We start from the raw sequence: 25213 nt of genomic DNA, 5'->3' as shown, positions 1-25213 counted from the left end.
AATGACAATATTTTGATTTTTTTTTTTTAAAGATTTTATTTATTCACGAGAGACACAAAGAGAGGCAGAGACAGACAGAGGGAGAAGCAGGCTCCATGCAGGGAGCCCGTCGTGGGACTCGATCCCGGGACTCCAGGATCACGCACTGCGCTGAAGGCGGCGCTAAACCACTGAGCCATCCAGGGATCCCCAATATTTTGATTTTTTAAAAACTCATGAATCCACAGTGATCTAGTTCTAAAACTGAAGGTATTTGAAAAAAAATGCCAGCTAATAAATGCAGAAAGGATGAAATAGTTAGAAAAACATTTTGGGGCACGTGCGTGGCTCAGTCTGTTAAGCACCGGCTCTGGGTTTTGCTCACGTCACGATCTCAGGGTTGGGGGAACCAAGCCCCACACTGGGCTCTGTGCTCAGCACACCCACCCCCTGTCCCAATAAATAAATAAATCTTTAAAAGAAAGAGGGGATCCCTGGGTGGCTCAGTGGTTGAGTGCCTGCCTTCGGCCCAGGGCATGATCCTGGAGTCCTGGGATGGAGTAATGCATCAGGCTCCCTGCATGGGGCCTGCTTCTCCCTCTGCCTGTGTCTTTGCCTCTCTCTCTCTCTCTTTCTCTGTGTGTGTGTCTCATGAATAAATTAAAAATAAAAATAAAAGAATAAAAAATTCCATTTTGCAACCCCCGCCCCAGGGGGATAAGAGTTTTGAGAAACAAGATTTCACATGACCCTCCTTCCTCCTGGGGGGTCTCCTGTGTCCCATAGTCCCCTTGAGGGGGGCTCTGGTGGGAGACTGACCATGGCCAAGCTCTAGGGGCACTGGCTCTGGGACGCCCCCTTGTGGCCTGTCTCCAGGTCCCATTGCTACTGAGCAGCCCCCTCTCAGCTCCTGGGAGCCTCTACAAGGCCCCAAGGTTTGTACACACTCCCTCCTGGACTTGGGTCTCAGCCTAGAGGTCGCCTCCTCCTGCAAGCCCCCTGCCTATCCTGGATAAGATGGAAACAGCCCAGCACACACTGCCCATGGACCCTCGGTGCGCCCTGGGCCCAGGGGTCGGGGAGGTGGCTCAGTGTGCAGGCCTGCGGGGAAGGCCTCAGTGACACAGAGAAACCCACTCTGGACCCGCCTCCAGGCAGGGAGTCTGGGCTCTGTGGGTGGGCAGGGGAGGGGAATGAGGGACAGCCATTTCCTCAGTCTCCCCATCTGCACCAACAGCTGCACACAGGGATGAACCCCCCACTCTCCTCCAGGTTCACCCTGGCTCAGGGCTCCAGGCCCCATATCTGTGCCTGTAGGGAGGGGACCGAACCTCGGCATCAGTGGGCCCATCTTCACCCCAGCACCCCACTCCACACAGGCAAGCTTCCACGGGCTTTTGTGTTCATTTATTTAAAACAAACATCTGTGCGCTATGTACAGGTCTGGCTCCCGGGGGAGCGGGTATGGGGGGGGCCAAGCTGGGTGGGACAGCAAGGGAGCTGGGCGGGGGGGGGGATCTGGCCCCTTGTGTGGCCGGTGGGGCCAGCTTCTCCATTCCTGCCACCCAGCCCACCACCTTGAGACTGCCCCTCCCTGGTCCACGTCCATGGCTTCCCTCAGGTGGGGGCCTCCCTGCGTGAGAGCAAGATGAGGAAGCCTTTTCCCAAAGCAAAATAAATAACGTCCTGGGGACAAGACCTGCCCCAGCCTCCCTCAGCCCCAGACCGGCCATCGGTACCGGATGTCAGAGAAGAGCCCATTGAGGAGGTCAAGCCTGGCCAGCAGAGGGTCTAAGGGTGCCCAATGGCCTGTGTCACCCCAGGGGCCCTAGGGGTGGAGTGCAGAGCTGGACAGGGGCAGAGGCGAGGGGCTGGTCAGACCCCCAGGCTTTAAGGCAGAGCAGGGTGAGGGTGTGCGCAGCCCAGGGCCAGGCCAACCTTTGGCACAATCAGGGGAGGGCAGTGCGGTGGTCTCAGGCACAGCTGAGGCCAGGTGAAGGGCTGGAGGGAGTGTGAAGCCCTTGGTCCTGGACCTCCCACTCCAGGGCCTCGTGGGTGGGCACTGGGGGCACAGGGTGGGGCTTTGGCCACTGCCTGACTTCTGTCCCCACTGCATGTCCTTGAGCCAGCGCCTGATGGTCAGCAGAGCGTGTCCGTGTTGAAGGAGAGCTGGGCCTGGTGGGCAGATGGCAGGCCAGCCGGGCTTGAGAAGGTGTCTCCCGGGTCTAGGATGGGTACCCCGCCTCTGCCCCCCTTGAGTTCTCCCTCCTTGATGAGGCCTCTGGTGGCCTCTGCCTGCCAAGTCTGGTGGCTGCAGTGTTTCCGGCTCCCCCCACCTCCACCCCGCCCGTGTCTGAAATCCCACAGTTTCTAGCATGCCGTGGGGTCTGTGTCTGTCTGTGCCCAGGGCCCCTGTGTCTACCCTAGTGCTAGTATCAGAGGGACCCCTCTGTCTCCTTGAGCTTAGGACAGCAAGAATGTGCAGAGCCGCTCCCCCCCCCCACCTCCCCTCATGCAGAACCTGAGCCCTCTGGCCAGTCGGGCCCTGCAGACCCGGCTCACCCGCTCCTCCTCGAAGCTAATGAGACCCTCGTCTTCTGTGTCCAGGTCCTCAGGCTCATCGGCCACAAGTGCCCTTAACTCTGTGGGGGCAGGCCGGGGCCGGAAGAGGCTGAGCAGGCGGCCCAGGGGGGACCGCAGGGCTGAGGGCGGCTCTGTCTCCTGCTGCTCCAGGTTGTCGCTCTGCTTCTTGGCAAAGTTCACAAACACCTGGTGGGCAGCAGCAGGTGAGTGAGCAGGGGCCTGCCTAGGCTGTCTCCCCGCCCCTGACCTGGGGCACTCACGTTGTCCAGGGTGGTCTGGCTGACCGAGTAGTCTTCGATGCCCAGCACGCCTACCACCTGCTCCATCTTGCTGAACACCTGAGCCAGCGAGATATGCTCCGACTGGAGCTGGTACTGCACCTTCGTGTGGTGACGCTCCTGGGGGGGCACAGAGGTCAGAGGCCGCTCAGCGGACCCCCCAAGCCCTGTCACTGGGGCCCCACCCACCTTGAGCACGGCCTCTGGAAAGTTCCGGTTGAAGAACCGCACCACATCCTTCACATTCTGGCTACTCTTGGTCCTCACCGTGATCATGTAGCCGTCTCCAAACCTGCAGAATAGGCCTGTGGCCCCATGTCCCCAGGCACCAGGGCAGTCCGTCCCCCACCTGCCATGGGCCCCCACGGCCTGCCACCCCACACTGGCCCCCTCGGCTTACCGGTTCTTCAGGTGCTGGATGCTGCCCAGACAACGCAGGCGCCCGTTCACCATGATGGCCAGCCGAGTGCACAGCGCCTCACACTCCTCCATGCTGCAGACAGAGACACAGGCTGGCATGGGGTGGGGGGGCACTGTGTGCAGAGCAGTGGTGGGGAGGGAGGGCAGGGACACACCTGTGTGACGTCAGCACCACGGAGCGCCCCGTCTTGATGAGGTCGAGAATGAGATTCCAGAGGAAGCGCCGGGCCTTGGGGTCCATGCCTGTGGTGGGCTCGTCCTGGGGGGGGTGTCAGGCTCAGTCACTGCAGCCCACTGCCCCTCCCCCCTCCCCCAAGAGGTGCAGCACCCACTGCCCCCCTACACTGGCTCACCAGGAAGATGAAGGCCGGGTAGCCGATGAGGGCAATGGCTGTGGACAGCTTCCTCTTGTTGCCTCCACTGTAGGTGCCCGCAGGCTTGTCCGCGTACTTGCTCAGCTCCAGCTTCTCCAGTGCCCAGTTGACCACCTGGGGGGGAAGGGACATCAAGGCCCACCCCTCCTCTGCCCTGCCCCTGCCGGGGCGCTGCCTACCCGGGCCTCGTCCTTCCAGGGGATGCCGCGGAGCCGCGTGTACAGCTGCAGGTGCTCCCGGGCTGTGAGCTCGTCGAACAGGGCATCGAACTGCGGGCAGTACCCCAGACTCTGCTGCACCTGGAGCAGCTCCTTGAGCACACTGGGGACACCATGACATCAGCACCCGCAGCCACAGCAGCCCCACCCGCCCGGGCGCCCGCCGCCCGCCTGCACCTGTGCCCGTTGACGAAGGCCTCGCCCCCAGTTGTGCTCTCGTCACCCGTCAGCATCTTGAAGGTGCTGGTCTTGCCCGCGCCGTTCACACCCAGGAGGCCAAAGCACTCGCCGGGTCGCACGCCCAGGCACAGGCGGTCCACCGCCAGGATGCGGCCGATCTTCCGGGACTTGTACACCTGGTGGAGGGGAGGGGAGGGGAGAGGGGAGGAGGGGAAGGAAGGGGGTGGCCCGCCAGGATAAGCAGGGCGGCAAGTCAGGCTGGCCGGCCCTCCAGCCACACCCCTACCTGGCCCCGCCCCCTGAAGAAACGCCCCCACTGGCCCCACCCCCAGAAACACGCCTCACTACCCCGCCCACACCGGAAAACACGCTCCCGCTGGCCCCACCCCCAGAAGCTTCCCACTGCCCTGCCCCCACTGGGAAACCCGCCCCCCACCTAGACCCCAATCCATCTAGAAGCACCCCCCCCAGGTTCCTCCCCACAGGAAACACACCCCCGCTGGCCCTGCCCCCTCCTGGGCTCGCCCCAACCTGGCCCCTCTCTCACAAGCCCAGGGCCCACCTTGGTCAGGTTCTCGATCTTGACCATGTCGTTGTCAGCATCCCCCCGCAGCACTCGCTGCCGCTCACTGGCCACATCCACATCATCCTCCACAGGCTTGGTAGAAACTGGCATCCGCCTGGGGACAAGGTGGGCAGGGCCATCACCCAGCCTCCCCAACACGCTCTGGCCATAGCAGGATGGCGGGCAGTGCCCAGCTTGACCACTGGCCCCACATCTCCCGGCACTCCCCACTCACTGTGGCTGCCGCAGGAAGTTGTACTGGCACATGATGGTGAGGAAGAAGCCCACGAAGCCTTCGACCGTCATGGCCACTAGCCCCCTGGTGACAATGTCCCACTCGAACGGGGACTTCATCTTGTCAAACTGGCCTGTGGGGCAGCCGGCTCAGGGCCTGTGCCTGGCGCCTCGGGAGCCCCCATCTGTCCCTGATGCCAGAATCCTCCATTTCCCAGCCAGGTGTGACCCACTCCGGGACCCCCAACCCCCGCTCACCAATCTTGGCGTAGTACTCATTGATGTACTCGTTGTAAGCCATCTCCATGAGCCCGTGGCCCAGGTTGTAGTTGGGGAAGATGAGGAAGCAGCTTTTCAGGTAACTATTGACGACCTTCAAGTCCTGGAGGGTTGCAGGTAGTCACTGGCACAGCCTGGCCCTGCTGCCCCACTGCCCACCATGCCCCACTGCCCACCATGGCCCACTGCCCTGCTGCTCGCCATGCCCCGTTGCCCCGTGGCCCCACCTTGTCATGCTCAAAGAGCTGCAGCAGGAAGGTGGCCACTGTGGCTGTGATGCCGATGAAGAGGTTGATGACAATGAGAAACACATACGCAGAGCTGGGGACCTCAAACCAGAAGGAGGCCGGGTACATGATGGGGGTGATAGACCACCTGCAGGTAGGCGGGTAGGGGCAGTCAGCAGGTGGCCTGCCCCCAGCCCAAGCCCCCACCCGCTGCCTGCTCCCCCTTACCCATAGAGCAGGAAGAGAGAGAGCACGGCAGGGAAGTTGGTGGGTGAAGTGTAGGCCGGCAGGTCAAACACAAACAGGATGATGACACAGCAGGTGGCTGGGACCAGATAGTTAAGCTACCAGAGCAGGGGTGGCAGGTGAGGGGCCCAGGAGCAGGGGTGAGGGGCCCCAGGGCAGGAGTGAGGGCTCGGGGTGGGGCAGGGCTGGGGGGCCTGGCAGGGGACAGGCAATGGGATGGCAGGGGTCCAGGGGTAAAAGGAACCCCCCCCTCAGCCATGCAAGGAAGAGCACACCATGTCCCACACGTAGTTGGCGAGCCAGTAGATGACAGGGTTACAGCCGCTGACAAACTGCAGGTGCTTGGCCTTGGTGGACTTCTCAGCTACCAGGAAGACCACGAAGCTGGCTGGCACGAAGGACATGGCCACGATGATGAAGATGGCAATGACCACGTCTGTGCCCTGCAGCCTGGGGGCAGGGCAGACATCAGCCCTTGCCTGGCACCCACCCCACAGCAACACCCTGGCCCCCCGGTCCCCATACACACAGGTAATCCAGGGAGAGACTGGCACTCGTCTTGTTCATGGGGTGGTTGGTGACAGTGATGCCTACAGCACAGGGGAAGGCAGCCTCAGGGACCTGCTGCCGCCCCCGTGCCTGGCCCCACCCCACCCACCCCACTAAGGCGCACCATAGGCTGCCGGGTTGCCCTTGCTCTTGGGCAGGTTGGCGCGCAGGATGGCATTGTTGAGACTGTTGAGGTAGGTGGGCATGCTGTGGTAACCCTTGTTGTTGTAGAAAACCTGGAGAGACGCGGAGTCTGTGAGAGCCCTGTGGGTTCCTGTCCCCACCTGCACCCCTGGGCCAGAGCTGGAAGCCGCGAGGCCTGGGGCCACGGCTTACCTGGGCTGCCCTGCGTACCGCGATCTTCCGCACCATGACTGGGGCCCGGGCACCAAATGACACTGGGATGGACTTCTGGATATTGCCAAAGGTGATGGCCCCATACCTGGGCAGGTAGGTCAAGGGGCAGTGATTCCAAGCACACAGGGGACAGACTGCCCCCTCACCCACAGCTAGCATGCAACCCCCACCCAGCTCACCGGTGCAGCCGGAAGCGGTCAGAGGTGAAGAGCAAGTACTCAGAGACGTTGTGGCCCGTGATGTCAGTCAGGATGTCACCGGTGACCACCCGCATTTGGGGTGGGCGCCCGCCCACACCCCCTGGGCAGGAGAAGCCAGTGCCCTGCGCAGAGCAGGTGCAGCGAATGGGCTCCCGCACCAGGTGCGGCAAGGAGGGTGCCGACGTCCAGTTGTCTGCAGGCACAGCAGGTACCGCCAGCTCAGGCCCAGGCCATGCCCTGCCCGCCACCCCCCCCACAACCCCGGAAGCCTGGGGGAACCCTACCTGGCCCAGAGGTGGGGGGCAGAGAAGTATTCCAGGCCTGCAGTGGGTCATCCTCTGGAGACACTGGGGAGTCAGACGGAGCAGGCGAGGGCGGGGGTGGCACGAAGTTGGACAAAGGCAGCCCCTGTGTGAAGGACTCCAGGCACATGCTGTCAAAGAACCTGGCAGCCAACAGGCGGGACTCGCCACTGCTCAAGTTCAGCATGGGCCCCAGTGAGCCATTGGCTGGAGACTTGAGCACACAGGTGGCGCCCACACCCGATGGCAGCCGGAATGTGCTTACGAGCTGCTGGGGGCTGGCATCAGGCGACAGTCGCAACCTGGGGGTGGCCGCAGTGTGTCAGTGGGGAGATGCCCACCAGTCTCTGCTCTCCCTGCCCAGCCCCCCGTCCCCAAGGCTGCCCCTGTCAGCGGCCTCACCGGTACTCCTGGCGCTCCTCATTGGCATAGGGGATGAAGTTGCCACGGGGCTGGGTATAGTTGTGGTATTGTGAAGGTGACAGGACCAGTGGGGGCAGGTCACCTGGTGGGGCGCACGGAGGCCTGACCTGGTGCCGCTTACCTAGCAGCAACCTCAGGCCTAGGTCCTACCCCCCCATTCCTAAGACTCAGGGTCCAAGCCTGAGGTGTGGGTCCCCAGGGTGCTGGGGTTGCACACCATCCCCGAAGAGTGCCTGCCAGTCTCAGATGGAGTGCCCAGGCCCAGAGCGGGTGTGGTGGGGGAGGCACCACAGTCCCACTGGCATGGCCACCAGCCTCCTGATGTCCCTCTGCCTGGCCCAGTGGCCGTACCAATCTCAGGGACGGAGAGGGCCACGGTCATGGCCACGCAGACGAAGAAGGCAGGGAGCAGGATCTGGGAGGAGAGCGCCTTTGAGTTGCGGCGGGCGCAGTGGAAGCGTTTCACCAAGAGCCCGTGGAACTGGCGCATCTTCAACCACCAGCCCTCCAGTTTGCGGCTGCCCTGGCCAACCCTCGTGAGGGCCTCCGCCTCAGCTTCTGCACAGGGAGTGGGGGCTGAGCAGGCAGCCTGGGGCCACCCCACGGGGACCCCACCCAGCCCCGCCTGGCCGCCCCCCACCTTGCAGGCTGACGTTGTCGGGGTCCTGCAGGTTGTCAAAGAGGGGCCGGTAGTCGCCATAGACATCTGCGTAGGTGGCTCCCTCGTCACCGCGTGCAGAGCCCACGGAGGATGTGGACTGCAGCGACACCTGTGACTGTGCCAGCTCTGTGCACCGGGCCAGGCCGCCAGCAGGCGCCTCCCCCGGTGATGCCGGGCCCTCCGCCCCTGGTAGGGCATCCTTCCTGGACTCCTTCACATCTGTGGAGGGCCCGGGGAGGGGAGAAGTGGGACTGAGGCCTGCCTGGGATCCTGAGTCCCCATGCCCACCTACCCACCCACCCAAGGCCCTCAGCCTCCACCTCTGGGGAGCCCCAAGTCCCATGGCCACCTCCCTGCCCAGCCCCAGAGTTGTCCTCGGGGAGTCGGGACACCCTGTCCCACCCAGAAGTCCTTGGTCCCCAGAGAAGGGGGTAGAGTGAGCAGCCCCGGCCCCAGTCCAGGTCCTGGCTGGGAGGGGTGCCATGGAGAGGGGTGCTGTGGGACTCATGAGCAGCTCTGGGACCTCTCACCCGCCTCACTGTTCTCCAGAGACTGGTCCTCCTCCGACACCTTGAGAAAAACCTCCTCCAGCGTGGTGTCCATCAGCCCGAAGCTGCTCAAGTGCAGTGTGTCCAGACTCTGCTCCAGATGCTGTGAAAGAGCTGTGCGTGACCCCACCACAGTGCGGGCCCCCAGCAGGAACACACCCCACCCAAGCCCACTCCACCCTACACCCCTCACCTGGAAGAGACGCTCAAAAGCCCCCTTCTTGGCAGCCTCGCTCGGCAAAATGTAGGAGAGCTCTGTGCTCGTATCAGACACCAGCAGGCAGGAGGCCACGTGCTTGCGGATGAACTGGGAGACCTGGGGCTCTGAGCAGCTGCTCAGCTGGGTACGACCTGGGGGGCTTGCTGGCAGCCCTGGCTCTAGGAAGGGAGGGGAGCACAGAAGAGCTGCACTCGGGCTGGTGGAGGGGGATCCCAGCCAGGTCATGAGGGGGCCTGAAAAGAGGGAACCCCAGGCCCCACCAGGCATGCCAGGCTTACTGGGGCAGCAGCAGGCCCCCCCATCAAACTCACTGGCCTTGGAAAAGGGGTCCTGGGGTAGGAGGGCCTCAGGCTGGCCCAGGCAGCCTCTACACAGACCTTGGGGGTCCCCAGGCTCAGCAGGCCGCTTGACCAGAGTGAGACGGTAGCCATCCCCATAGGCGCCCTTGAGGAAGAGCGGGGAACCACAGCACTTGAGCTTCCCATGGGAGATGATGGCAATACGATCCCCGAGCAGGTCAGCCTCGTCCATGTGGTGGGTGGACAGCAAGATGGTGCGACCTGGGGGAGGCCAGGATTGGGGTCAGGGCACAGGGCTGGGACGGGGCAGGGCAGGCAGGGGCCACCCATCCCCTCCCGGTGCCCCACGGCCCGCTCACCCGGCTTATACTTCAGGATGAGGTCCCAGATGGCTCGGCGTGCATAAGGGTCCACACCAGCAGTGGGCTCATCCAGGATGATGGCACGGGAGCCGCCCACGAAGGCGATGGCCACAGAGAGCTTGCGCTTCATGCCACCTGACAGCGTCTGCACCAGTGAGTGCCGCTTGTTGGAGAGCTCTAGGTCTTCAATCATCCTGAGGGCGGGACGGGGCATGTGGGCCCCCCGACAGTGGGAGCACCCAACCCCAGCCCCGCCGCACCCCCGCCCCCACCCACTTGTCCATCTCTTTGCGGATCTCCTCCTGGGCCATGCTCTTGAGCCGTGAGTAGAACCAGAGGTGCTCCTCCACCGTGAGCCGGTCAAAGAGCACGTTGTGCTGTGGACACATGCCCAGATTCTTGCGGATCTCGTCCATCTCCGTGCGGATGTCGTGTCCGTAGATGGTGGCCGACCCCGAGGTTGGCGGGAACAAGCCAGTGAGGATGGACCTGAGTGGGTGGGCTGGCAAGGTCACAACCCCTACCTCCTAGAAGGAGCCCACCCTGCCGCCCACGTGGTGACAGAGCAGACTCTGGCCTGACACTCACATGGTAGTGGTCTTGCCAGCCCCATTGTGTCCCAGGAATGACACCACCTGGTTCTCATATAGGTTCAGGCTCAGCCTGTTTAAAGCCAACTTCTTGTCGTTCTTGTAGACCTTGGTGAGCTTGTCCACGCAGACTACCAGTGGCAGGTGAGTGGGTTCCTCCTCCATTCCCCGCATCTCCTCTGCACCAGGGCAGCAGGTCAGCTAAGGCTGCCCTGGGGCCCCCAACCCCAAAACCTAGTGATCACCCCAGCCACTGCCCTGGCACCCGCCTCACCCAAGCGCCGGCTCTCCATAGCACAGGCCTGGTCTTCCTCCATGACGCTGAGACGGGGGGCACGAGCCCATGGCCAGCTCCACTCCCAGGCCTCCGTACGCCCACTGCCCAGCCAGTAGGACTTCTGCAGTGGGAAGTACCAGGGCCGGGGTAGCCCATACATGCCTAAGGGTTGGAGAGCAGAAGGGAGGCTGACCCAGGGCCTGGGGTTGCTGTCCATGCCAATCCATGTGCCTTCCACTAGGGAGCCATATCCCCCCGCCAAGAGTTAGCTGGTACCTGGGTGCACAGCCTCTATGTACCACGTGAGCACGCCATAGACGGCTGCATCTATCATCAGCATAGTGACCGCCAGGAGCAGGTTGAAGTCATCACCTTCCACAGGTGACTGGCTGAACGTGTGCCACTGGATGCCCACACCTGCCACCTCGTACAGGGCAAAGTACTTGGAGCCCAGGCCGAAGGCTGTTGTGGACATCAGGGACTGAGGGGACAATGGTGTCAGTGGGGAAGGGGGCTGGATCCCACCCTCACCCCAGCCACCCCTGACCCTCACCGCAATGCACTTCTCAAAGGCAGTGATCTTGTCGTGGGCCACCTCCTCACGGATCGCCACATACATGTAGGGCACGTAGCTCAGGAAGTAGATGATGCCGCCGCAGGCGGAGGCCAGCTTGGCCTTGGAGTACAGCACAGACACCAGGAAGCTAGGGTAGGTGCGGCCACTGGCCGTCAGCCATACCTGACCCTTGGTACAGAGCCCAAAGCCCTCCTGGCGTGTCCCTGCTGGGGTCCAGAGCAGCTCCAGGATGGGTGCTTCTGTGTTTTTGGGGTCAATGCAAGGGCTACTCGGCCAGGACCCAAGCAAGGCCCCCTCCCAGCCTGCCGCCAGCCACACATGCTCACCAAAACATGATGGTGGCCACGGCATAGACGGCCAGGAAGAGCCAGATGATGAGCACGTGGCTGTGCATGAGCACCTGGCCATACTTGAGGATGGCCGTGAGTGCTGTCACAGAGATGGAGAGCTGCACAAAGCCAGTGATGAACCAGGCCACCCAGTGCACTGCGTTGTTCAGGCCCATCGTCTTCATCACCTGTGGGCAGGTGGGCATCGGGCTGGGGCAGGAGGCCTTGTGCTTGGGGCAGGGCACCAGGAAAGGGTGACCTGCCTCTGCCCTGCCGGCCAGGCCCAGGGAGGGAGAGGTGTCCACAGGCTGCCCCCCACCCTCATTCCTCCCCCGCCACCTCTGTGCCCCCCCCACCCCTGTCCCCCCACCTCCTTCAGCCGGTGTTCCTTCTCTGCTACAATGTGCTGGATAGTCATGGCCACGGAGTAGACCCAGGAAATCACCATGCAGAGCGGCATCATGTGCTCGATGACAAACAGGAAGCTGAGGTCCAGGCAGGGGCGTGAGGGGAGGGGCTTGGCCTGAGCCCCAGCCCCCAGGCCCCGGGAAACACACACTCACTCGTCTCGCGTGTAGCAGGGGTAGGGAAACATCTGCACGTAGTTCCCAGGCTCCACCACATCGTGGCCCACGAAGGTGTTGATGATGGCTCGCTCCATCATGTCTACAGGCAGGAGGGGTCAGCCGCGGGGTTGGGGGTGGCCAGGCCTATCCCCGCAGCCCCAGGGGCGGCCCTCACCCTGGATCCAGACGAAGCCATACAAGAAGTAGAAGCGGCCGCCGGTGTTGGGCCCTGGGCGCCAGTAGGCCCGGCGGATCTCATTGGTTTTCTCCGTGAAGCTGGAGTTCTGGCGGATCTTGTAGTGCACGTGGGGTGGCAGGGAGCCATCCTTGCGGGTCTGGAAGATCACACCTGGGGACAGGATGAGGGTGGGTGGAGGGGCCGCCTGGGGACAGGATGAGGGGCAGGTGGGGGGCAGAGTGGGGGGCTGGCTGTGGGGGAGGGCCACGAGGGAGGGAGGGGTGTGAGGGAGGGGGCGCGACCAGGGACTGGGCAGTGCTGGGGCTTGAGGGGCGGGGCTGCAGGGGAGGAAAAGCCAGGGTGGGGTGAGGGTGCTAAAGGTGAGGGCGCACAGGAGCAGATAAAGGGGTCCTGGAGGGCAGCAGTAGAGAGACGGGAGGCTGGGGGGTCAGCAGAGCAGGGCTCGGGGGACCAGCTCACTGGCAAACACGGTGACATTGTCCTGGTAGGCCTGGTTGAGGGTATAGTTGACGATGCTCTCCTCGTCGGGAAAACCCTTGAAGATGTCCACACTCACCTGGGGGGAGAGGTGTTGTCGGGAGCTGGCCCTGAGCACCAGCCCCTTCACGCCAGCCCGGGGGCCTGTGTACCCACCTTGGACATGAACTGGATCCAGCCACAGGCCGCGTTGTCAATCGTGTCCAGCTGCTGCAGGAGTGCCGAGCCGTTGGGCAGAGAGAAGTTGTCCTGGCGCAGGGCGGGCGGCAGTTCCTCTAGGGATAGGTTCAGGGCTTCGGGGTGCAGCCGCAGCTCTGCCACATACTGGGGGTGGAGGGCCAGCTCAGAGGGCAGCCCAGGATGCAGCACTCCCCCGCCCCCCTCCTACTACCCCCCACCCCCCATCCCACCCCCACCCCCGCACCTGCTGTAGCCAGCGCAGGTGCTGCTGCAGCTTGCCCTGCTCCAGGAAGCTGCGGATCTCTGCAGAGATGTTGAGCCACACTTGCGCATAGTGGGTCACGTTGCCTACAAAGGCAAAGGTCTCGTTGGCCTGCAGAGGGTGAGGGCATGGGTCACAGGGCTCACAGAAAAAACCCCGCCAGCAAGGGGGTGGTCCAGTCCTTTGTCCCCCACCCGCCACCGCCCATGGCCCAGACAGTCCTCGCCAACAACCAACCTTGCTCAGGCACACTTCCACCTGGACACTCAAAACCCTCCCCTCCCTACCTTCCTGCCACTACCCCATACAACTGGCTCTGCCCAGGCTCCCTAATGTCACCCGCTGTGCCTTCACTGCCCCCACACATCCTCCACAGATGGAGGATGGATCCTCCACAGAGCCCCCTCCACAGACTCTCCTTCCTGGGCCATTTCCAGCCCTGGCTTCTACTTCCCCTGACAGGACTTCTCCCTGGAATGGCCACAGACATTCTGCCCTCAGCGGGACGCTCCCATGCCACCCAGCTGCCCCACCCAGATCTCGCCCATCGGGGGCTGCTCTGGAGGGTCTCTGTCCAAACCAGCAGGGCCAGCCTTGCACCTCCCCAGCCAGGCCAGGACCCTGAACCTTGCCAGGGGCCCCTGCATCTCCAACGCCCCCATCAATCCTCCCACCCCCCCAAACCAAGTCAGGGCTCCCGTGCCTGGGCTACAGCCTCCTCCGTGCCAGTTCTACTGACCCTCCTCTGCATGGGGGTCTCTGGCCTGCACAGCCCCTCTACCCAGATCCGTCAGCTTCTGCCCCAGGAAGCACATGCAGCTCGAACCCCAACCAGCGAGACTTGCGAACCTTGAGGATGACGCGGTCGGCCTCGGAGCCCGCTGGTGCGTACAGGATCTTGGGATTGCTGGTCATGAGGTGCACAAGAAGGCCCAAGTTCCGCTGCTCCTTGCTTGTGAAGCCCAGGGAGCTCATGTTGCCCTGCCGCAGTGCCTCGGGCTCGATGGTGCTAGGGTGGGGCCGGGGCATTAGGGGTGCCAGGTTGGGGGTGGGGGTCAGGTCCTGCTCCTATCTGTCCCTGTCCCCTTTCCCCGTGCCCACCTACCGGTTGTTGCCACACAGGATGGGCTGCAGGCCAGCCCAGAGCTGCACAAAGGCGGAGCACTGTCCCTGCAGTGCATCGGAGGGGGCTGGAGCCGCGGCGGATGGGGCACCCTCCTCCACTGTGGAGTTGGAGCTCGTGCCCACCGCAGCCGCAGTGCCATTGGCTGTCCTTCCAGGGCTGCTGGCCGGGGGCCCTGGAGCACGGCGAGCGCAGGCGCCCTGGGGCAGCAGCAGGGCCAGAGCTGAGAGGATGTCCACATCCTGCAGAACTTTCTGGGCATCCAGCAGATCCTCCAGCAGTGCCTGCAGCCGCTGTGGTGATGCTGGCTGCTGCTGGGGAACTGAGCCGTTGGGGGTGTCCAGGCCCAGCTGAGGGGAAATGGGCCATGTGGGGAAATGCAGACCCAGGAGAGGGAGCAGGGCCCAGGGACGGATCTGAAGGTGGGTATTTGAGGTCAAGGGTAGAGGAGGCAGGATGCAGGCTGGGATGAGAGAGGCTGAGGAAGAGTCTGCATCCTGGGGGCAGGGGCACACTGACTGGGGCTGGGAAATAGTCTAGGAGGAGGATGTGGGGCATGGCTCTACTGGGAGTATGTGGGACATCCACCACAAGCATACCCCACTCACAGCCCTGGGCCCAAGGAACCCCAGCATCTCCTCCAGCCCAGGCGGTGGACCCGTGGGCCAGTGGGCAGGCAGGCGCTCACCTGCTGGGCAATCTTGGCCACATCCAGCTGGTTCTGGAGCTCAGCAGCCAGCCCAGAGAAGCGCTGGGCACGGGCTGTGGCCCGCCCACTGCAGACAGCATCCCGGTAGCCCTGCAGTGCTGTCTGCTGACCCTGGGACACCGTGAGGATGCGGCCTAGCTCCCTAGAGCCCCGTGTACATGTGAGTTGCTCCAGGAGGGCAGGGGCCAACAGCAGCTCCTGGGGGAGGGGTGCAGGGGAACAGCTGAGAGATCACCTCAACCAAGAGGAGACCAAGGCCTTAGCCCACAGAGGCCACAGGTCTCCCCCGAACTGTGCCAGGTCCAAGACAACCTAGGGGCTGTGATGGGGCGGGGAGCACATCACTGTCCTGCCTTCCCCTTCCCCATGCTGCCAGCCACAGACTCCCAGGGACCCCCCTCACCCCCAGGAAAAGTTCAGAATTCTCACAGGGACCTCTTTCTTCACCCACCGAGGCAGAAACACCCACCAGAGGCAGGCGGCATGCTCCCATCCCACTAACAGATTCTCTCACCTCCATCCGGAATAGGGGATTGCTACCCAGGCGGCGCCAGGGATCCTGACCCCTGGGGAGGCCCGACCCCACTTCTAGGGCAGGTGAAGGGCCAAAGAGCAGGTGATAGACCTGGGGCATAAAGGGGGCATGGCTCAGGCCAGGAGGTTCCAGAGCTTGGCCCCAGTGTCGCCTCAGAGCCCCACATCCCTCATCATTGCTCTCCATTCCCACAAGCAGGGGACCGACTGCCCAGGGCTAGGAGCTGCCCCGAGAGGGGACACGTGCCCACTGCTGGCGCTCGTCCCACCTCACCTCGGGCAAATCCACCTGGGCAGCCAGGAGAGCCTGGGCCGTGTTGTTAGGTAGTGACAGGTTCTGCATCAGGAAGCGACAGAGCTCCCGTGGATCCCTGGCCACCGAGCCCAGAGAGAAGGAGGACGCTGGACAGGCAGAAGGATGCACTAAGGGCCAGTCAGGCCCGGGTCAAGGCAGCCCGAACAGGCACAGAGCCAAGCTGCCCGCACCAGGCACAGGCTCAGGCACAGGTGCAGGCAGCTCTGCTAGGTCGGCCTGAGCATGGAGCACGTTCGCCCCAGGAACTCGGAGCAACGGTTCAGACTGAGGCCCAGACACAGGTCCGCGGGCAGGAGTGACCAAGCTGGGGTTTGAACCCAGGTGACACCAGACCTTGGGTCTCAAGCCCCTCCTCCCCACAGAGGCCCTGCCCAGACTGCCCGGGCGCACCTGTAGGTCTGTCCAAGCGGCTCTCCCAGGTGTCAGGGCCCAAGCGGAGGGCCTCCAGGTGCTGGCGCAGGGCCTCGAGCTCCGAGCCCAGGCTGGGTCGTGCCGGGTCGAACAGGTTGCCCTCCTCCACCACGCGGTTGAGGCGCTCCAGCAGCTGAGTGACCCTGTACCACCACCAGAGGTCACCCATGGCCCCTGCGGCCCAGGGTGGGGGTGGGGGTGGCAGGGGGCAGGGGCACTCACGTGGAGTTGGCGTACTGCAGGAAGCCAAACTCGTCTCTCTGGCCATCAGGACACAGAGACTGCATGACGGGCAGGATGCCAGCAGAGGTGAGAGGTGCTGCTGTGTAGAAGGCTGCAGGGGGTGGTCAGGGCAGGTGAGAGGGCCCGAGGAGTGTGGACAGGAGGGGACAGGGAGAGGAGTCAAGAAAGGGGAGGGAGACGAAGTCCAAATAGAGAAAGTGAGAGAAAGTCAGGGAGGAAAAGCAGCTTCAGGCAGCAGATAAGGGCAGAGGGCCAGGCATTTGGGTGCAAATGACCCCAGCAGGTCAGAGGTCAGAGAGTGTCTCTCCATCTCTTCCACACAACTCCCAAGGTGTCCCTCATCCCTCAGCCAGCCCAGGCCAAGATGCCTGATGCTTTCCCCATGGATTCAAGTGTGGCACTGCCTACAGAGCCCAGGGGAGCATGAGGGGCCCCCAGTGGGCAGTGACCTCTGACCTCTCTGGCCAGGTGGTTAGCAAAGTGAATGCAGAAGTGCACAGGGGTCCGAGGGGCAAGCAGCCAGGTGACCTTGCCCCACAGGGCAGAGCCAGGCGACCCCACAGAGAGACAGATGCCCCCCAGAAGCTTGACGTGGGAGCCACCAGGGTCCAGGCACCCTTCAGGACCCACCACCCCTCATCCCTGTGCACCAGCTATTCCTGACAGTGGGCAGGGGGTTCTGGAGGATGTAGCCAGGCCAGGAGAGGCTGCGGCACTAGGGTTAATGCACTTGGGTTAATGTAAGCAGGGGCAGGGCGTGCTTAGGCCGCACCAGGAGGGCTGCTCACTTACAGACTGCATGCAGGCCCAGGAGGAGGACAAGAGACCATGCAGGGGAGGGGCAAAACAGAACAGAGGAGGACAGTGAGGGACGGCCACCATGGCCAGCCCTGTCTTCAAGCCCAGCTGGGTGGCGCGGCCAGGGACTACTCAGGGGAGCAGGCTCACGGGCCCCATGGGGGCAGCATGGCAGCTGGGACACACGTGCAGGCATGTGCACCCAGGGAATGCACGTGTGACACGGTGAGGGCCGCCTGTCCCCCACTGCCCACCCAGCTGTGCCCCAAGACCAGCCCTGAGGACACCCACCTTCCTTCACAGAGATGGTCGGTTTCTTCTGCCGAAGCCCCAGCAGAATGAAGAAGAGGACCAGAGGAATGAAGATCTCAAAGGCCAAGACCCACTGGAAAGGGCGGGCTGAGTAAGGCTGCCTGCCGCAGGCTGGACAGGACAGAGCCCGGTTCTCCCCTCCACAGACGTCCGGCCCTGTCCAGCCCCACATACCGCCCCCCAACAGAGTTTGCCTCCCCTTTCTTCAAGGGCCTTTCTGATGCGCGAGAGCATGATGCCGTCTGGCCCAAGCACATCAGTGCTCCCACCCCCCAGCCAAGGTCTGATTTGCCAGCTGGGACAAACCAGCCAGCTTGTGGTCTACTATGACCTGTGCATCTGCCCAGCTCAGCTTCTCCTTCCACACCTTCTCCTGGCTAGGATCTGGAGGTGGGCTGGGGGACTATCTACAGCTCCCATACTGCCCCAGGGTCAGCCCTCCTCATTGTGACGGCACCGTTACACCCTCCTAAAGAACCCAGGGAGACAAGGCCTGGATAAGGGGAGGCATGGCTCTAGCCCAGGGCCCTGAGCCTCTGGGAAAACCTGCTTAGAGGTCTGACGGCCCTGAGTCCCTGACACAGGGGTGCCCTGTCCTGCTCTGGGCCTGCTCCCTCACCCCGTGTGGCTCAGTTGGGCTTGGCAGCCCCCCCCCCCCCCACAGGACTCTGTTCAGTCTTCCCAGGACTGCTCCTGCCACCCCAGCGGGGCAGCAAGGTGAGCCCTGGTGGAACGTGCTCTGAGTAGCAAAGGAAGACCAGAAGCAACAGAGCCCCAGGCCTCTGGAAAACGGGAGGACTTGCTACAGTTTGTGATATGGCCACCTGTCCTAGTCCGGGGAAGGAAGGTGGATAGCCCCCCCGCCCCCACCCCCCGACCAGGTCTTCTCTGAGGACCAAGTTTCCTTCACCCTCACCCCCGACCCCAAAACAGACTCCAGAGTCCCCACCCCAGTGGCATTCCATCTGGCCCAGCACCCGAGCTCCCGGCCCCCTAGGGTGAAACAGCCGCTGTTGTTTACCGTGCTTTGACAATAGTGCTCTGTGGTGTGGAACACCCCACTGTGTGTCTGCACCCTACGCCTGCCCCAGTCTGTGCCAGCCTCCACCATCACCCCCCCCTGAGCCAGGATCCAGCCAGCCTAGGGCTAGCCAAGGAGGCACCATGGACACCCACAGGGCTGGGGACAAGCACCTATGCCACACACATGTACCTAGAGCAAGAGTGGCTGCATGCAAGTGGCGGTGCAGGTGGCCAGGGTCATAGCCATGGTACCAGCCCCACCCACACCCGCCCTGCCACTGGGCAGGCACCTCCACCGTGTAACTGCAGCAACAGGCCAGGGCTACCTCCTCATTGCTATAGCAACGGCAGGCGCAGGAGCTGCTGGGAGGAGGGAAGCCTGCTTGGCGGGCGGGCGGGCGGGCAGGCAGGCGGCCAGAGGGGCATCTGGTTACAGGCAGGCAGCACAGGTTCGGCCCTACCTGGGAGCCCCACCTGGACACCCCATGGCGGCCTGCAGGGTGGTCAAACCCTGGTTCCTCAGGGGTAGCCCAGCGCCCCCATGGTGTCCCAGGGCCTGAGGGCCCACTCCAAGCCTGAGCCACCTCCTGCTATGTCAAGGGGAGAAAAGAGGAGAACTGAACACGAAAGAGCCTCTCAACCCAGCGATGAGGCCACAGCAGCCCCAGGGCCGACCTCTGCCCAGCTCAGAGGGGACAGGCGACACTCAGAGATGAAGAAAGACAGATACAGAGGTCTTTGGTTCCTACTCTCCAAACCAAGCTTTCAGGAGGCGCACTCTGACCCCCAGAGAAGTGCACAGCCTGCAGGGCAAAATGTCTCTTGGCTAAGCCCACAGGTCTAACTCTGAAGCCCAAGACCCTGCTGGGAAAGTGGGGGGGCCAGCAGGAGTGTGCCAGGCATCTGGCCAGCCCTAGCCCCAGCCCCAGGGACAAGCCCAGCAAGGCCTTAGCCCCCGTGAAGGAAGAATTTTGGATTTGCTGGGGTCTTGGGCCAAGGACCTCCATACAGCCTACCCAGTTCCTGGTACTGCTGCTGCATACATGGGCCCAAGGAGATTCTAGGGAAGACCAACCTAGCAGGTGGGGGCTGCTCCCGGGTGTCTGGCAGTAGACAGCTCCCACCTGTTTGCCAGGTGCCCCACAGGCCACTGCTCCTTCTCTGAGCCTTGAGATCCCCAGGGGATTTAGGGGCCATCATCCCAGCCTCTGCTCCCAGCCCCTGGGGGCTCTTACTGCCAAGAACCCTGGGACTAATACTAATGGTGCCCACATTCCAATCCCCTTTCCTCCTCTGAGCTCTGCCCTGGTGTCCCCGGTAACCTGAAATCAGAACCAGGGGGAGCTGCACCAGAGGCCACAGGCCTGATCCATGGGACCCAGTGCCAGCCAGACCCAGGCACGTGGGCAGGGAGTGTACTCAACCCTGGTTCCCCACCAGGCTCAGGTGCCTGGGGGACTCCTGCCAGGCCACAGTAATGACGTCCACCCTGCCCTGTTTGCAGTCCTGGGCTTCTCATTATGCACTTCAAAGCCCTTCTCAAGGAGAGACCCTGGCAAGAGCTCATCAGCCCAAGGGGACTCAGAGCCAGGTGGCAAAGGAGCCTCTCAGGCCCCAGGTGGGCCAGAGGATGCTTTGTCCTCAGGCCCCAGATCTGGACCCCAGCCTGCTTGGGGCCTCGTTGTGGAAAATTCCCAGGGCCCATTCAGAAACCCCAGCTGTCCAGGCCTCTCGATGGTCTATGTGCTGCTGTCAGGACATCAGAACAACAGGAGATGCCCCTGCCCTTCCCAGAGCAAGCGTGGCAAGGGCCAGCGTGATGACATCCATACCGACCCAGGCTGGCTTCTGTCCCTGACAGCTGCTGTGGCCCGCACCCTCAGGCCCCCGGCTGCCCCAGGCACAGGGCAGAGAGCTGGGGTGCTTGGTACTCACAGCTCCAAACAGCAGGACCTGACTCCCAGAGGAGGCTGGGGTTGGGGAGGTCAGCCTCAGGAAGGACTGCCCCAAAGGACAAAAGGGTACAGGGATGCAGCCTAACCCATGCTGGCCCAGCAAGGACATTCTCCTTGGTGAGAGAGCAGGAGCAAGGGCCAGCGGACTTGCGGGAAGGGGGAGGAGGAGGAGGAGAAGGAGGAGGAGGAGGAGGAGAAGGAGGAGGAGGAGGAGGAGGAGAAGGAGGAGGAGGAGGAGGAGGAGGAGAAGGAGAAGGAGGAGGAGGAGGAGGAGAAGGAGAAAGAGGAGGAGGAGGAGGAGGAGGAGGAGGAGGAGGAGAAGGATGAGGAGGAGGAGGAGAAGGATGAGGAGGAGGAGGAGAAGGATGATGAGGAGGAGGAGGAGAAGGATGAGGAGGAGGAGGAGAAGGATGAGGATGAGGAGGAGGAGAAGGATAAGGAGGAGGAGGAGGAGGAGGAGGAGGAGGAAGAGGAGTGTCTGCCCAAGGGCAGAAGGGTGGTGCAGGGAGGAAGAGGCAGGGTCCCTGCAGGGACTCCAGGGGGGCTGAGCACAGAAACCAAGGACTTTCATAGTTAGGAAGAGTCCACCATATCAGCCCTCTGTTCGTCTCCGGAACCAGGGCCTCCCGCGACCCCAGGGTCCTGGGGCCGCTCGGCCCCCCTACTCGTGCGGCTGGCCCCAAAGCGGGCGCGGCGCGGGGCACCCATCCCGTGACTCAGCCGAGCACCGCGAATGTCAGCTGGCGCGGGCCGCGGCCGGCGGGCCGAGCGCGTCCCCGGAGACCAGAGGCTGCAGCAGGCAAGGGCGGGCGGGGTCCCGCGCCCGCCCGGGGTCTGCGCGCGCCCGGCCCGGCCACACGTGCGCGCGGAAAGCGCGCCGCTGGCCCCAGTGCGCGCGACCTCGGGGTGGGGTGGGGGGCAGGCCGGGAGGCGCGCGGGTCGCTCACCGGGCTCCGGCGCTTCAGCGTCACGTTCTTCCAGAGCAGCAGCTGCAGCTGGTGCAGGAAGCCCATGGCGGGGCCGCTCTCCCGCCGCCTTCGCGCCGCGGCCCGCTCCTCTGCGCGCCCCACCGGCCCCGCCGCCCGCCGCGCCGCTCGGCATCGCCCGCGCGGGGCGGGGTCTCGAGCGTCCGGGACCGGCTCGGCGCTGGCTCCGCCCCGGCGGCCGCGGTGACAGCCACTCGCCCCGGCCCCCGCTTAAAGGCGCCGCGCCGCATCCGGAGACCCCGCCGCGTTGCCAGGCGATTCCTGCAGCTCCACCCCTCCATCGCTCCCGGCGTCGAAGTGACTTGCGCACAGCTTCCCTCTAAACCCCGGACTTACGCCCTCTAGGGCGCTCGGGGGCCCCGGGCCGGCGTGCAGCAGCCCCTCTCCCCCGTGGAATCCTCACGCAGAGGCGCCCGGAGGGGAAGCCGAGGGGGTGCAGCACCTCCACCCGCCCACGCAGCAGTGGACGTCAGAGCCAGGGCTCCGGGGCCCCAGGGTTACTGCCTGGCTGGAAAAGTGTAGCCGCCCACACGTGGGGACCCGGGGATCCCACCTGTGCAGGGCGGGCAATGTCTGTCCTCAAGTCTTCAAGAATCAGAATCCTGGCCCCCCGCGTCTTAAGGGAGGGGATGGGCGCTTGTGAGGGGGCTGCAGGGGACTGTCCCACCGTTGTGAGACTTTCCTGGGTGCGTCCTGAGTGAGCCACTTGGTGACCGAGTGGCAGGACAGGCCTGGTGGGGCTCAAGCCCAGGACAGCTGATCCCTGCAGGTGGAGTGGACAGAGTGCTTGAGGAAACAGGGTGCCCCCTGGGGTGGGAGCTCACTCTTCTCCCCAGATCCCACCAGCTCTGGCCCCTGCAGATGGGAGTCTGTGGGCAGTGAATTCTGGAGGACCAGGCTGCAGCTTCCCAGGGTGGCCAGCAGAGGACAGCAGACGGCAGGGGACCCTTGTGGGTGGCTCTGATGGCTTTGCCCCAATCTCAGTCTCCCCACGTGCCCACGGGATGTCCGGTGTCTGGGGTGCACATAGACTGGTCCCTATGCTGGATGGCAGGTTTTGGGGGATTGCAGCTGCCTGCCCCTTCCCAGCTCCTCCTTCCCAGTGTTGCAGGGCAGAGGGTCAGCATGTGCAGCTAGGTCACAGGCAGGAAATCACTGGCAAGCCTTTCCCACAAGCCACTGTCAAGGGAGGGGGCAGCTTCCTGCCTTCTGGTGCAGCCCACCCCCACCGGGGTAGGGACAAATCCTGACCTCTGCCCCAGGGGCTCAGTCCATTGGGGCCCCCGCCTGTAGCACCAGCTTCTCCTCTCCTCCCCCAACAGGCAGCCTGCCTCCCCTGGCGGGGGGGGGGGGGGGGGGGCTCCCCTGGCTGCCCATGTGGGCAGAGAGAACCCTACATCACAAATCAGATCCTGTCACACCCCAGACACCCCTGCAGCCTGAAAATGAAATCCCAGGGCCTCCAGCAAGCTGCACCTTTGAGACCCCAGCCAGGTTTCAGGCCTTGGTACCCCCTACTCTGTACCCACCTTGGCCTTTTGGGCGTCAGGGAAGGCCCTCGACTGTCATGCCATTGACTTAGCAGGGGTTGAAGGGAGCTAGGAGCACGGGCCAAGCGGTATGGGAGAGGGTCTCTGGAGCACGCGGCCCAGAGGCCTTGAGGAGAACAGGGCAGTCTGTGTTATAGGAGGGTGAGGTGGCAGGGGGAGGGCAGATAGGCCAACACTCTGCACACATTATTTTGTCCTCTCGTTCTTTATTGATCGCTGCCCCTTCCAGAGTGGACTGCAGGGTGCAAGAAGGCCAGCATCCTGGCTTGCTTGTCACGGTGTCCCCAGGGCCTTGCACAGGTCGGCACACAGGGGCTCCGGCACTGTGCCTGCCCGTCCCCAGCCAAGGGACCTCAGTGACAGAGCAAGTCCCCCCCAGAGGGCATGCCCCCAGCCCCAGGGCCTGGCCTCTGCCCTTTCCCAGCCCAAGTCTGGGAAGAGTTGTTCCACCCGGGGTTTTATCAAGGTGGGGAGGGGGATCCTGAGAGGTCCTGGGGAGCCTGTGTCTTTGATCAACTAGCAACAAGCATCCCCACTAACTCCCGCCCTCACCTTCCCCTCCAAATGCCTGCCCAGCAGCCTCCTTCTCCCGGCAGCCTGCCCAGACCAGCCCACTCCTCCCTTACCCTTGCTTTCCGGCCTCCAACCCCAGCCTCTGTATTAACCTGATGGTTGCCTGTGGGGGCCGGATGCCTGGTGGTTTGATTTCAACACCCAGCCTTCCACCCACACCACCAGCGCCCGCCACCCTCCTCTGCCTCCCCCTCTGGCCAGAGCTCAGGCTTGGAACCAGCCCTGGAGGTCCTGGTAGACCTGGCCTCGGGGGAGGTGGGGGTAGTGGGTGCAGATGGCGCAGAAGCGTTCCCGCCAGTCCCCAAACAGCCGCACACGGAGCCGGTCTCGCCAGGCGAAATAGCGCCGATAGTGGCTCTCGTTCATGTTAGCCAGGAAGGAGGCCAGTTCTTGGGCTGTGCTGAAGTCGTCCACATGAACAAAGGCGTCAGCTGGTGCAAAGGCCTCGTACGTGGCCCTCGGGGGCCCCAGCACGACAGGGACCGTGCCGGCTGCCAGCGCGTTGCGCCAGAACTTCTCAGTGATGTAGTCTTGGTGCTGTGAGTTCTCGAAAGATAGGTAGAAGAGGTACTGGGCCACGGTGGGCAGCAGGCAGTTAGCGCACAAGGGCTGCCTGTTGGCGCGGCCGAACACATCCACCTGCAGGTGAGGCGCCAGCTGCCGGTACACCTGGACACGCCGCTGCCGCTCCTGGAAGTTGCTCACCACCCAGGCTGCCACCCTCTTCTTGGCCGGCAGTGGCGGCGCAGGCCCCTGGTGAGGCTCCAGCTGGCCATAGGGCACGAAGATATCCGAGTCACGCCGGTAGCTTAGCACCCAATTAAAGATCCCACCGAGGCGACCAAGGCCGTGGGTGTGGCTGGGCGACTCCATGGAGACCCACACCCAGGGCTGTCCACGTGGGCGCTTGGCCAGAGGCAGACGAGCCTGCTGGGTCTGCAGCTCTCGGTGGTGGAAAACCACAGCATCTGCGCTGGCCAGCAAGCTGTGGTTGGTGCTCAGATGGCAGTGGGCCACCCCAAAGCTGATGCAGGTGTTGCTGGGAAGCTCTGGGGGCCGGTCGCTGAAGGGCCAGTGCCAGATGAGGATGATGAGCGTGTGCGGGGGCGCAGGGCCTCCGGTGGGGGGTGACCCAAGCAGCCAAAGGAGCCATATGGCAGAAAGCAGGGCGGCTCCGGCCAGGACCCCCACAGCCCGGAGCCTCCGGGAGAGGCTGTACCCTACATGGGACACAGGAGATGCTGTCTTCCCAGGCTTGCCCCAGGGCCCCATCCTCCCACACCTCCCTGGGGACCAGACACTCACCGGCACTGTTCATCTGCAGCACCCAGAATCAGTCACCCGGGGATCTCCAATCACAGCAGCCACTAGGCAGAGGTGCCCTGCAATCACAGCTGCACCCTCATGCGCAGCCCAGCCTAGAGGCCCTGTCCTTTCATCTGCCTAAGATGAGAGAAACCAGGGTATCTTCCTGCTGCTGCCCCGCCCCTGCCCCCGCCCTGGAGGTGAACTTTGGCATCCACCACCATCCTCACTCCACCTCCCACCCCAGGCCTCCAGTTGCTGGGGCACCATCTGGAGCCCAATATCATGCCCCCTCCCCCCGCTGGCCTCTGAAGGGGCCTGGGGATGACCTGCTGGGCAGGGGCAGAATGAGGTGAGGCCACCCTAGGTGGAGGTGGCCCCCTCCCCAGAAGGATACCCTGGATGTAAGGACCC

General features: G+C 63.6%; 2 protein-coding genes across 4 annotated transcripts; both read right to left on the bottom strand.

Moving 5' to 3' along the window:
* Positions 1-1371: 1371 nt before the first annotated feature.
* On the bottom strand, positions 1372-21477 carry ABCA2 (ATP binding cassette subfamily A member 2). 3 transcript variants are annotated; one of them, XM_038548692.1, is made up of 49 exons: positions 21333-21477; positions 17387-17480; positions 17090-17092; positions 16277-16388; positions 16034-16197; positions 15602-15729; positions 15308-15418; positions 14773-14991; positions 14067-14434; positions 13811-13970; positions 12944-13072; positions 12676-12843; positions 12502-12598; positions 12019-12192; positions 11841-11943; positions 11648-11762; positions 11275-11465; positions 10925-11075; positions 10648-10852; positions 10369-10533; positions 10093-10273; positions 9781-9993; positions 9502-9698; positions 9221-9403; positions 8817-9001; positions 8606-8726; positions 8055-8294; positions 7766-7972; positions 7394-7496; positions 6974-7293; positions 6669-6882; positions 6469-6574; positions 6257-6368; positions 6113-6173; positions 5859-6033; positions 5566-5681; positions 5338-5485; positions 5090-5213; positions 4833-4965; positions 4595-4712; positions 4030-4208; positions 3814-3955; positions 3614-3748; positions 3416-3519; positions 3241-3333; positions 3030-3132; positions 2823-2960; positions 2542-2748; positions 1372-2154 (listed from the first exon to the last, which is right to left on the bottom strand). In XM_038548692.1, the coding sequence occupies exons 1-49, from the start codon at positions 21396-21398 to the stop codon at positions 2119-2121; spliced, it is 7317 nt and encodes a 2438-aa protein (XP_038404620.1). In that variant the 5' UTR covers positions 21399-21477; the 3' UTR covers positions 1372-2118. The 3 variants fall into 3 exon arrangements, with proteins under 3 accessions (XP_038404620.1, XP_038404622.1, XP_038404621.1); XM_038548694.1 differs by having other exon boundaries at positions 14067-14284; XM_038548693.1 differs by lacking the exon at positions 17090-17092.
* Positions 21478-23698: 2221 nt separating this feature from the next.
* On the bottom strand, positions 23699-24766 carry FUT7 (fucosyltransferase 7). The gene has a single exon (NM_001005379.1). The coding sequence runs from the start codon at positions 24764-24766 to the stop codon at positions 23699-23701; it is 1068 nt and encodes a 355-aa protein (NP_001005379.1).
* Positions 24767-25213: the final 447 nt, after the last annotated feature.

Source organism: Canis lupus, chromosome 9 (genome assembly GCF_011100685.1).
Source record: "Canis lupus familiaris isolate Mischka breed German Shepherd chromosome 9, alternate assembly UU_Cfam_GSD_1.0, whole genome shotgun sequence".
NCBI classification, from domain to species: domain Eukaryota; kingdom Metazoa; phylum Chordata; class Mammalia; order Carnivora; family Canidae; genus Canis; species Canis lupus.
This window is presented reverse-complemented; position numbering and strand designations above follow the sequence as displayed.